Source organism: Ranitomeya variabilis, chromosome 4 (assembly GCF_051348905.1).
Source record: "Ranitomeya variabilis isolate aRanVar5 chromosome 4, aRanVar5.hap1, whole genome shotgun sequence".
NCBI lineage: Eukaryota > Metazoa > Chordata > Amphibia > Anura > Dendrobatidae > Ranitomeya > Ranitomeya variabilis.
Genome location: NC_135235.1, coordinates 511358300 through 511371699, shown reverse-complemented (window position 1 = coordinate 511371699; position 13400 = coordinate 511358300). Strand labels below are relative to the sequence as shown.

The 13400-nt window shown below is 42.3% G+C and overlaps 1 protein-coding gene across 9 annotated transcripts in view; it reads right to left on the bottom strand.

Annotated features, from left to right (window-relative positions):
- Positions 1–13400, bottom strand: part of LOC143765435 (protein NDRG3-like) — a 61338-nt gene that overhangs the window by 33277 nt on the left and 14661 nt on the right. For 6 of the 9 annotated variants that reach the window (XM_077252098.1, XM_077252095.1, XM_077252102.1 and 3 more), the window contains exon 2: positions 1841–1934. In XM_077252098.1, coding sequence (XP_077108213.1) covers positions 1841–1897 — 57 coding nt within the window. In that variant the 5' untranslated portion in view covers positions 1898–1934. The remainder of the gene's footprint in view (positions 1–1840; positions 1935–13400) is intronic. The other 3 variants (XM_077252099.1, XM_077252096.1, XM_077252104.1) reach the window with 1 other exon arrangement.

Here is a 13400-nt window from a genome sequence, read left to right as displayed (position 1 = left end):
AGCTTTATTATTTTATCAGGGCTGAACATTTAGATTAATAAGGGGTTGTGCTAGTAGCAGACAACCCCTTAGACATCCTATCACTGGCCTCAGACAGCCATTTCTGCTTTTTCTCCTATTTGGGCAAAAGAAGCCAAACCAGAAACTCAATTTACAATGTTTCTGGGTTTTATTTTACCATCATGTGGCAAGACTTGTCAAGACTCAATATTGACATAGAATTGCTACCTCCAGTAGGTGGCGCTAGAGCCCCTGTCTCTATAAAGGCCAAGTGACTATACACTGCAACAAAGGGGCAACATTCCTCCTCCTGCAGAGTGACAAGCCAGGCCTGGCATGTCAGTGAGGAGACTTCTATGCTGGGAAATTAAATATGCAAATTGCCTCTTCCGAGAGGAAGAGGGCTAAAAATCTAGTGGAAACCTCAAACTGGAGAAACCAATGTGTTATTCTGCACTGCTAAGGGAAAAAAAAGCCAATCCAATTTCAGGTAGTTTTATTAGTTAACGCATTTTGAAGTATATAACTTTCATCAGGACAAACCACATGCATCTGCAACAGCCTTAAGCCTTGTAAGTGGCTGTGTGCACAATCATGCATATCTTTCTATATTGTTGCTCAGATGAGACCCTATTTGCACTTTGGTTCCTCTCCAGTTTTTTGGATCTATTGGAAGTGGCAATTCTAAAAGTCAATGTCACCTATTGGAACTAGTAATCAAAATTGACTTAAGGATTGCAGCTTCCAATATGTGCCACTAGAGTTCTAGTCTTCTTCCTCTCCAAAAAATCCATTTGCATGTACATGACAAGACAGGATATTTTTCTCTTCGTCAGCAGGAAGATCAGTGAACAGAGTGCCCAAGAAACACAGCATCAGATGGCTGCTGAATCAGTCTGCAGGTGGCGCAGAGTCTGCGAGCTCCAGAGAGAACAAGGCAATGCCAATGTGCGGACAGCCACAGCAAGGCTCAGCACACTGTAAGGGAAGGGAGGAGGCAGAGCGGAGGACAAAGAAGAACGCTAGATGTCCTGATGTACAGCGAGCAATGATCAATATGAACAAAACAGTGCTTGTTCCAGTCCGGCGTACCATCACCAAACCTGCACAAAGGAAAAGACAGTGTGTCCTTGGTACGGAAGAAAACAGTATGTACGAAAAGGAACTGCTTTCCATAAAAATCTTCATGTGTCCACAGCTCCTATGCAGACCTGAGTCTCTACATGGCAACAGGTATTTAACAGTCTGGGGGCAATACATTGAGGAGCATACAACAGATCTGGTTTTAAACACCTCAAGTCGCAACATTTTGGCACACCATCCCTAGCCAGCTATGCCAGTATAGGTGTATCAGGGGCAGGACATACCATCAAATTCAATAAAAGTAAGCACATGCCAGTCTTAATGAAACGCTCCCTGGAGTACACTGGCCTGATTAACCAACACGTTCAAGACCCAGTGGGTACCATTGCCAGAAGTGTACTAAAACCTGGGCTCACTTTAGTGGCATAAATGAGGATTAATTGGTGACCACACCCCATACATGCTAAGTACAAGCTGTCATAGCAATGCCAAAAGTAAATTATTTTTTTTTTTTTTTTTTTTTTTTTACGCAAACCCTGACAAGTTGCTCAAGAATATTGCAATTTAATGTGTTTATGCCAGACTTCTGGTGCAAGCACCTTAAATCTTCCAGATGGAAAGAATAGCACTACAGAATAGATCACCATTATAGACCATTTACAAAGCTGCTTGTCCACCCATTTTAGACACTGGAGAAAACAAGTGTTGTGAAGGTGGACATGGCACAAGACTAGATAAAAGGTCTGGCTTCTCATACCTTGTCTGTAAGGAGAGGCTTTATCTCCGTCAGCTGGACATCTTGCAGTTCATCCATTTTTAAAGTTCAGTAACTGAAGACAAGGAGAAGACTCCTGTTACAAGGAAAAATCATTACAAGATTAGGGCTCACTCATCATCTAGACTTCTCTAGCCCAGGTAGTCAGTATGTGGATGCCAGGAAATTCATATTTTCCAACCAGTGGCCCATTAGTAGAAATTAGAAAATCCCACCATTATTGCCTCCATTAAACTGCCCCACAAGACTGATTCATTTCTTTATATACCTGTTTAGTCAGCTAAAGCACCACAACATCTTTGTTTTCATACTGATGGAGTAGTATCACCAATGTAATTTCCCTGCCGCTAGTATTATACTCACCAAAACATACTTCTGTTATTAGCGCTGATCCAGTCTTCTGCAGGTTGTGACCTGCCGGATCTCCAGTGCTTGCTGGGCGAGCTGGAGGTCAGTGTAAGGCTGGGTGCCCACAATCCGGAAGCAGCAGCGCATGTCTGCTACATCCAAAGTGCTGCAGTCCATTGAACGCAGGTGAATCCACATGTGTTCATTGAACCTTGCGGAATCACCGTGTCCAATACATTCTATGGGTGACATTTATCTTGGAGGCTAGCGTCTTCACAAAATAAGTAGACATGCTACCTTCTGGAAAGACGCACAGCATGATCATCTCCACGGGTGATCCACGGACATCTGGACACATAGTGAGCATGGGAATTCTTGAAACCCATTCACTATGCTGCAACATCTGGCTGCTGCAGGTTGGACAATGCACAAGTACACAGCGTCCAAACCACAATTTACTGACCGTGTGCACATAGCCCAAGTTTATGAGCGCAACAATGAGGTTCTGTAACCTCTAATCAGAAGGTGCAGTCACAGATTCAGGATTAGGACCACAGTGACCCCAGAAGGAGCAGAAGACAGCAAGTGGCAAGTGTAACACTAGTGGCAGGGAACATTAATTAGCGCCACCGCCCAAGCACTGAAAACAAAACCCTGGTGCTTTATAAGGGGAAAAAACCAAAACCCTTTAGGGTGCCTATACTACCACTAGGGGAATCAGTGCCAACGATGATCATTGAGCTCAATATATAAACTTCCAGGTGCCCTCTAGTGGTGGCAGTAGGCAAGCAGGATCATCAGGACGAAAGCGATAAACATTAAAATCTTTTGTTACCATGAGCCATACAAGTTACTCAAACTTAGTTTTGCAGCAGATGTGCTGAGATTGCAGTCAGCCTTGGTTAAACTCCTTGAGTCACTACTAACAATCTAATGCACTCAGCAAGAATAGGGGGACTAGGTGGCTTGCGCTGTGAGTAATCATTAACCGACTAGGTTATGCACGTACATGCTGGAATGAACGGACTACGTTATGAATGTAGATGCTGGAATGTTAATAGATCACTTCTAAGAAACATTACACTGGTGGAAAAGTAAAGATTTCCGGAACATACTGAGCAGTCATCCACGACTTGTTGCAAAACCTAAAATAGTACTTTATTAGGCTACGTTCACATTTGCGTTGTGCGACGCAGCGTCGAGCGCCGCTGCATGCGTCATGCACCCCTATATTTAACATGGGGGCGCATGGACATGCGTTGCATTTGCGTTTTGTGACGCATGGGTCGCACGCGTCAGGGCGCACAGGACGCAGCAAGTTGCATTTTTTGTGCGTCCAAAATCAAGCAAAAAAAGGACGCATGCGTCACAAAAACGCTGCGTTGTGCATGCGTTCACATTTGCGTTGCGTCGCCGACGCTGCGGCGCACAACGCAAATGTGAACGTAGCCTTAGTGCAGTCTCCAATGACCTTTGTGTCATTGTTAACTGGATACAATTCATGTACCACCCAGCTTCAGATTAAAGGATTTTACAGCACACAGACATGAAACATATTGGCTTGACTTTTTTACTTGAAATAAAGTCTTTCCATTATTCGTCTACAGACTCTTTGTAAGGATCCATACAGGCCAAGAACTCGTCCTTTCTGCCTCCTTCATAACTGGTATCTATACCCTTTTCCTCAACTGTACAGGAAAGCCTGCAGCCCAATTATATGCAAGTATTTTTTTCAATACTTCTGTTGAATAGAACAATATCTTATTACTGACTAGGAGTGAAGCTGCAAATACTCACCAGAGCTGGGCGGTTGTCAAAAAAGAAGAAAACCAAAAGCAAATATAACTGGAATCCTAGACTACAAAACCAAACTACAACACAAGGATTCCTAAAATATACCTTTTAATGTATAAAGTTAAAATAACAAAGTTCTAAAATTGAGGACAACACAATACAGATAAATAACAAGCAGGGGAGACAACTAACCCCTAACAAATACCCTACTCTTATCTATTACCTACTAACGGGGGTAGGCACCCTAAGTTACTGCGGTTGGCGACCCCGCTCCACGAAGACTGGCCCTGTTAGCCCTAAAGATCCCCTATAGTCCCTATAAGGTAGTATCAGATATATGCTGACCCAAAAACCAAAATTATCATAAAAAATTAGCAATAATGGTTCGTATAAAGAATATGAAAAAAATAAAAAACAAACCAAGCAAAAAAACACAAAAATAGTAGTACAGCCAAAGGCTGAGGACCCTTAATAAGGTATTAATATACAATGTATGGTTTTTCTAAAGTATACAAAAGAAAAATATTATCATCCTATTCACATAGAACAATTAATATACAGTGTATAATTTTCAAAGGTAAACTCTTATTATCCTATCCATACAGATCAATAAGGGCACATCCCAGTATTACCATAATGAACATAAACAATTATTAATGTCCTATTTATGCACAAATCTCAGTTATGGGGAACCACTCAAATGACAGCAATATTGATATATCAGTCTCACACAATGGTGAAATCAGCCAAAGTTAGATACACACAGTCAATCTTCATAGACTGGCTAATTTTCGTTTAAAGTAGAATCATTATATAGAGTGGAAACCCCAGAGTATCATGAAAAAAATGAAGAAAAAAAGAATTCATATCCCAGGGAGATGTATAACTAATAGTCAATTAGATGGACTCAACTTATACAGTTCAAACAGCTATTCAGCCATATAGAGCACTTTTCCACAGAAAAAATGATGAAAACATGGCCTATCTGATCCATAGAAATCCTTCACTACTGTTGTGGATATCAATCCAATCGTCATTAGGATATCCGCATCCCAGCACCTGGAGCAGTCATTGATTAGTAGCAAACACTATGGATATCAGTTCAATAATAATTTCAGTAACCAAGTCTTCTAGTGGCCATACTCCATGCAGATACAATATTCATTATGCCGCAACAAGCGCTTTTACTCATCTGCTTAATCGAAGTCCTTCAGTAGCATTTCGGATCCATTCAGCCACCAGCAGGCCTCTCCATAGGATAGTCATTCGGCCATATCAACCGTCTTGCTCATCTGATACACGGACATCCTTCAACCGCACTGTAGGTATTAGTCCGGTCACTGACAAGCCATCTCCACATAGGAAAAACTTCCCTATAATATTGGGCCTTTGGCTGTACTACTATTTTTGTGTTTTTTTGCTTGGTTTGTTTTTTTATTTTTTTTATATTCTTTATACGAACCATTATTGCTAATTTTTTATGATAATTTTGGTTTTTGGGTCAGCATATATCTGATACTACCTTATAGGGACTACAGGGGATCTTTAGGGCTAACAGGGCCAGTCTTCGTGGAGAGGGGGCGCCAACCGCAGTAACTTAGGGTGCCTACCCCCGTTAGTAGGTAGTAGATAAGAGTAGGGTATTTGTTAGGGGTTAGTTGTCTCCCCTGCTTGTTATTTATCTGTATTGTGTTGTCCTCAATTTTAGAACTGTGTTATTTTAACTTTATACATTAAAAGTTATATTTTAGGAATCCTTGTGTTGTGGTTTGGTTCTGGGCGGTTGTCACCAAACATCTACTGCCAGAGGTAATAAAAGCTAACCAGTGACTGTCCTGGATCACAGCTGCCACCGACAAAATATTGAGGACCTTAGGATAGCCATAGCCAACACCTTTAAAGGAGGAGTATTTAGAAACCTAAGACGCAAGTTTCAGAAACAGACAATTGTTTATGAACTGGAATCAAAATTTTGTGCTTGTATGTTTTCTGTTTTTCTTCTCATGTACAGATTGAAGAATGCAAAGAAAAAAAAAATCAGAAAAAAAAGAATCCTATGCTGTGGTTTTCTTTACAAAGATAGCTTGTTGAATAATTGGGTCAGTGCTCAGCTCGAAAGCGGTCCAATTTATAGAGCTGGATATACGTAAAGGATCATAGTTTGTCTTTATAGGCCCTCCATATTTAGGGGGATGAACATACAGAGATCGTTTTATGAAGGATGGAGCGCCGCACTATGACCAAAGGGGCCTAAATCCGCCATTAGTGAGCAAGCATCCTACACTCCCCTGGGCAAGGAAAGTGCATGTTCATGAAAGCTTTATGTCACCTTCTATATAAAGACAAGGACATACAGTATGTATAGTACAATGACAATAGTCCTCAGGAGAGCACACAAAAGACATGTAACAAATAGACATTGTATGGTTGTGCAGAAGTCACTACATACGAACTAGATTCACTGCCGACAGCCATGGCTGGCCTGGTGTACAGGAGAAGGAAGCACTTTCCCCCAGATACAGACCAAGACCAGATGTCGGTCCTCACTTTTATATGGTGCCCTTTTTATGGCTGCTGCTGAAATTGCTTTATAACAACCTTTTTCTCATCTTTCAGGATACATCGGGGGGCTTATCTACAGCATTACAGAATGCTGTAGATAAGCCCCTGATGCTGGTGGGCTTAGCTCACCTTCAATATTGGGGGGGGACAGGTTCCCTTTAATATACTCAAGACAGACTGACATTCTATACCAGCTTAGTGACTATTCTACATAGCCATCATGACACTTCCTGCCAGGGCCATCTTGTACAGTTTTGGAGTAGAGAAGTCATGTGGATCCAAGTCTCCATTTATGGCAATGTCCATCTTGGAAGTGCCTTTAATACTAGTATTTACTGAGGGATGAGCGGATAGAAGCAGGTCATGCTACACCTTGTTCAGTAAATCTTTAGTGTCAGCAGTCAACACTACAGTATACAAACGTAATAAAATAGAAAATACAAGAGTATTGATGTTCCTCGTGCATTCAGAAGTGTAACTGACAAGGTCTTCTGTTTTGTGCTTGTAGAACCTACAACATGGTGGTCTATAGACTTGGCTGACTTCCAAGGAGGTCAGTGGGTCTGCAGAGATTAGTTGCACATGTAGCCCTAGTAATCTATGCCACAGATTGATTAGCCATACAGAGTCAACATCAGGTATTAAGCAGGCAGTAAATCATTCACATCACAGCTTATTAAGTTCCAGTGAAGCACTGCAAGAGGGCATACATGTGGTAAAGCAATGTACAAATGGAGTGGTCCTCTGGAAACACTAGACTCAATGGATGATGCCAATGTCCATGAAATCGACAAAATAAACAAAACAGGCATTGAGAGGTACAGTTGTGCACCAATGGAGTGCTGTAGCTCCCCCCACCAAAAACCCCATTTAAGATAAATTACCCTTGCATCTAGTTGTGGACATCCCACTATAATTTACCCTGCAAAGCAAAGGAAACCTGTGCCAGGACCTGGGGTGTCCAGAGCGTGTCAGGTCATTATACATCACTTTCCGAGTCTTAAAACGTTCTAGAAACATTAAGATGGTAATTACCAATGTTAGGGTGATCTGTAAGTACCAGACAAGCCAGAGGATTACAGTACTATAAATCCATCAAATCTTACATGAACAGCAACCATACACAAAACAAAGTGTGGGGAGCACGACTTCTGTATTGTAACAGATTCCAACAAAAGTACAACATCATGTTCATGTTTAGCTGTTCTGAATTTCTTTGAGAAAACTGAAGAAAGCTTGGAGATTGAAGGTGACAAGTACTGAAACCACACAGGTTTCTTCCCTTTGCCTTCACCATGGAAACTAGCCATGGGAATCAGCTAATTGTGCTCCATCTGCGAAGATTCATTATGTTCCTTCCTTGAAATCATTAACATTATTTTATAAAAAGTCAAGAAGAAATGTTGCACTTCACATCTACTGCGATTGTATGAGCCTTGAGACAATTGTTACACTTTAGGTATCGGCAAACTAAAACCTAAATAGGAAAGTCTCAAAAAGCAAAATATTACTGAACATATGGAAGTAAGGTAAAGAATAAGCAGGGACCTGATCAAATTCACTCATCTCTAGCAAAGACATGTAGGTCCATACCCACCATGCCATGACAAGTTAACATGGAGGCCCAGCCTCTTAGCAGTATGGCAAGATTTACATTAACACCTTCATGGTAAAGCAAAATATTTAGACAATTTTATTTTCTCCTTCAAAAGGAGATTTGTGGTCTCAGCTGACAGTCTTATCAAGTCAGCCTCTTTGCAAGAGAACTTGACACCAGAAAGAAAATTGTAGCCCTGCACCAGGCTGGGAAGACTGAATCTGCAATAAGCAGGAAGCTTGGCGTGATGAAATCAACTGTGGGAGCAATAATAAGAAAATAGAAGACATAGAAGACCACTGATAATTTCCCTCAATCTGGGGCTCCACGCAAGATCTCACCCCGTGGGGTCAAAATGATCACAAAACAGTGAGCAAAAATTCCAGAACCACACGAGGGGGGTGGGGGGGGGGGGTGGCGGTATCTAGTAAATGACCGGAATAGAGCTGGGACCACCATAACAAAGGCTATCATCAGTAACAGTACACTGCCAGGTACTCAGATACTGCAGTGCCAGACGTGTCCCCCTTCATAAGCCAGTACATGTCCGGGCCCATCTGTAGTTTGCTAGAGAGCATTTGGATTATCCAGAAGAGTATTGGGAGAAGGTCACATGGTCTGATGAAACCAAAGTAGAACTCTTTGGTAGAAACAAAACTCGTCGTGTTTGGAGGAGATGGAATGCCAAGTTGCATCCAAAGAACACCATACCTACTGTGAAGCATGGGGGGTGGCAACATCACGCTTTGGGGCTGTTTCTCTGCAAAGCGACCAGGACAACTGATCTGTGTACATGAAAGAATAAATGGGGCCATGTATTGTGAGATTTTGAGTTCAAACCTCCGTCCATCAGCAAGGGCATTGAAGATGAAATGTGGATGGGTCTTTCAGCATGATAATGATCCCAAGCACACCGCGAGGGCAACAAAGGAGTGGCTTTGTGAGAAGCATATGAATGTCCTGGAGTGACCTAGCCAGTCTCCAGATCTCAACCCCATAGAAAACCTTTGAAAGGGAGGCGAAAGTCCGTGTTGCCCAGCAACAGGCCCAAAACGTTACTACTCTAGAGAAGATCCGCATGGAGGAATGGGCCAACATACCACCAACAGTGTGTGCCAACGTTGTGAAGACTTACAGAAAATGTTTGATCTGTCATTGCCAAAAAAATTATATAACAAAATACGGAGGTGAACTTTTGTTAATGACCAAATACATATTTTCCACCATAATTGGCTAAATATATCTTGCCAAATCAGACAAGGTGATTTTCTGGATTTGGTTTCTCATTTGACTCAGTTCTGGTCTACCTACAATGTCAATTACAGACCTCATCTTTTTAAATAGGGCAACTTTCACAATTGGTGGAATATATATTATAAGTCAGCATTTAATCTGGCCTGTAACTTTCCAGTCAATAGGACAGTGTACCAAGCTATAGGTTTTTTGAACCATTTTGAGGCACATGAGAAAAACCAAACTCTGGAGTGGATTTTTTGCGCTCTAAAAGGCACTTACAATAGGAGTTAGTTTATGAGTGTTATAGATCCAACAATACAAAGATTTAAAAGTTTTAACTTTAAATGTGAGAAAGGAGGAGCAGCCCAAATTCAGAAGCAAAATAAGGAAAATAAAAAAAAATTCAACAGTGGCTTGCTGCCATCTATCAAGAATGGGAGGGAAGGAATGCTGATGGGTGCCAAACTGGAGTGCCACTTATGCTTCCATCAGACACATCTAAGGGATTAAACAGCAGCAATCCAAGCCAGCTTAGGTCTCTGTTAGCGGCAGGTGACTGATACATAGCACAGCCTCTGCCAGTTATGTGAGCTCCTAGCCAGCTCCACACACTGGCACCGGATGTGACTTATATGTACATTACATAACTTAAGGGGTTTGTCAACCGAGATATTGGAGCCTGTAAAACCAGATTAATATTCCTCCTATGCGTGTTCCCACCATCACATGCCCATCAGTTGACAAGTTGTGCTTCTGGTTGCCTGCACTACATGTCACATCCTCCTGAGAAGCCAGCACATGCTCCACAGCCCCTTGTCAACTTGCAGGGATCCCAGAACCATGTGAGCACTGAAGCCAGTACCAGACCGGTGGTGCTGAAATAGAGGGTCTTATTGAGTTAATGTCACTGTAGGGGATACATCTAAAGCTACTTTCACACTTCCGTCTTTTTGAAGACATCGCAATGCGTCTGTGTAAAAAAACACATCCTGCAAAGTTGCCCGCAGGATGCGTTTTTTGCACATAGACTTGCATTACCGACGCATCGCGACGTATGGACACGTTCCATACGTCGTGCACTGAATGCGTCGGTAATTAGCGGACAGTCATCACACAAAAAAAAAAAAAGTTCAACGTAACTTTTTTGTGCGACGGGTCTGCCATTTTCGACCGCGCATTTTCAAAACTTTGCCCCCTCCTCCCCAGACTGCAGAATTGCAGCGGATGCGTCCATCCGCTGCCCACGTCATGCAGAGAATTCACAGCGTCCGTCGGTACGTCAGCCCGACGCATTGCGACGGGCCCATACCGACGGAAATGTGAAAGACCTTAATACAGTTTTTTGTGGCTTTAGATCGTCTGATGGAGTCACGAACAGGGAATAAAGACATGGCGTGAACCCAGGCCTCATTGGAGAGAGCACTGAAGACATGGCATTGTATTTTAATTAGCCAACTATTTTTAGCAAATAAAGAATAGACGTTATCTATACTTTTGCTTGTGTAAGCCTGTAATATTGACTTGTAAGCTGATATTTCATATAAAGGTACTGTTACACTAAGCAACGCTCCAGCGATATAGACAACGATCCGACCTAAACTAGATCGCTGGAGCGTCGCTGTTAGGTCGCTGTAGAGACGTCAAAAACAGCAACTCCAGAACGATGCAGGAGCGATCCAGTGACGTAACGGCGACTCACTTATCGTTCACGCTCCATGTAAAAACATTGCTGACATTGTTGCTTTTGCTGTCAAACATGATACACGCTGATCTAGCGAACAAATAAAGTTCCAGACTTCTAGCTCCGACCAGTGATATCACAGCGGGTTCCAGATCGCTGCTGCGTGTCAAACACAACGAGATCGCTATCCAGGACGCTGCAACGTCACGGATTGTTATCGTTCTCGTTGGAAAGTTTAGTGTGAAGGTACCTTAACAGTGTGTTCTTATCTTTGACTATGCAAAATGCCTCTTCTGAGAAAAAGAGGACTTAAACTCTACAGCGCCACCTATTGGAAGTAGCGATCCTACAAGTCACAATCAACCCTTTAACGAGTCGTGCAATATGACGTAAGATAAAAGCCAAATCAGTATCTCAATTCGCAGACATGGTGTTTCGGGCTGTTGGCCCTTGTCAGTGCGAAGCATGAGAACTGATTTGGCTAGGTGAGAGGCTCTGGACATGGGGTATCGTTTCTCCTTATGGAGAGTGACATACCATCTCTGGCTTGTCAAGGTAAGGAGGCTTATTTGCCGTACAATGCTCCTCTGGGAATTTAAATATGCAAATTGCCTCTTCTGAGAAAAAGAGGACTTAAACTCTACAGCGCCACCTATTGGAAGTAGCGATCCTATCTTTGACTAGTGAGGTTTGCTGATATGTTAATTATGCATTGTGTTATGGAGCCAGTTTGTTGACTTCTAAAGCAGAGAAAGAAAAACTATGCAAATAGATTAAATAATCAATTACTTGAGATAACCATTCGTCCCTTTATCTGAAGGACACTTGTTAAATCGAAAAATAGGTTACATGCCCCTGTATAAAGAGACTCAGACAGCCAGAGATTCTGTAAAAACATCCAGACAAGAGACAGGACAGCATCCAATTCATCATGGCTCCTTCGCGATGGACACTGATCCATCATTCTACAGGAAACAACCTAGGGGTTTTTGGCCCTGGTTGGAAGAATACAGATCTGCTCCATTGACCATCGCTGAACCATGGATACATTTGGAGAAGCCAGGTTGTGATCCTCGGATCAACTGGCCTTGTACCTTGCATGGACTCATCTTCCTGCGCTTGTAGTTACCTCCTCTGTGTGCCACAGGTGGAGTAAGCAATCCTAGAAGATCTTAAGTCACAGCTGCTATTATCCTGGCAAATCAGCAGAAGGGTGAGACTAATGTGCACTATCTGGTTTTTTTTTTGCTGAGACTGTGCTAAGTATTATCTGCCTGTTTTGTGGTTCAATAAAGCATTGCCACACTGTTTTACCCCTCACCCTGTGTTGTCTGAGTAAAGTTATACCTACGTTAAGGGAGAGTGGGCATTCAACAGGACAATCCCTGGTCCATGTGGTTCTGGCTAACGGATCCAGGGTGCCCGCTGACCCCGTGTCTCCACAAGCACCACCTTAACATATAGCATACTCCAAGACAGCACATTAAGCAGACCACTGTTTTGGGTCCTATAGATGGGACCCAAAACAGCTAAACATGCATGCCACATTCTGTGAACACCATAAACTGACTAAAGGAGGTTAGCCACATCATCTGTATGAATGGAATAGGTCTTTAATTCTAATTTACCAGGTTCAACTTTGAGCAGTGCAATTTAGCTGAACAGATGTATTCTAGCAAGTTTTACATGGCAGACAAGGGGCAGAGATGAGTACATTCATGAATATACATTACATGTGGAAAAGCAGCCAGCAGCTCCATTAATTGGAGTGATAATGAAAAATGATTGCACGGCTATAAAGTCTTTCTAAGTAATTTGCAAGATTTCAGGTTATATTTACACCTCGGATTAGATGCCTTCATTAAGGTTTTATAAATACACCCACGAACAAAAGACCAGGTAGGCACAGAGCTAGGACTGCAGAGATCCAAGAGCAATCAAGAAGAAAAGACTGTTGAAACAAAAGGAAAATAATGAAGGCTTATAGGTTACAATGGGCTCTACTCCCTGTATAATGGAGACATAACACCTAAACATCCCTTAAAGGAGACCTCTCCAGGACAGAGCCATGATACTTACAGTCTAACAACCAAAGACAGGAATCAGTGGCCTATATCCCCCATTGATTAGATATGCTATGGACAGAGCCACGGTCTCAGGATCAATGAGGGTTCAAGCAATAAGCAAGTTAGTCCCCATCCTATGGATGAAGAATAATTGTATAAATTAGGTCCCGCCAAGGGAATTAAGGAGGTATCTTACATACTGAATCATTGGAGGGGATGTCATCCTCCCTTAAGGACTCGCAATGCTTCACACTCACT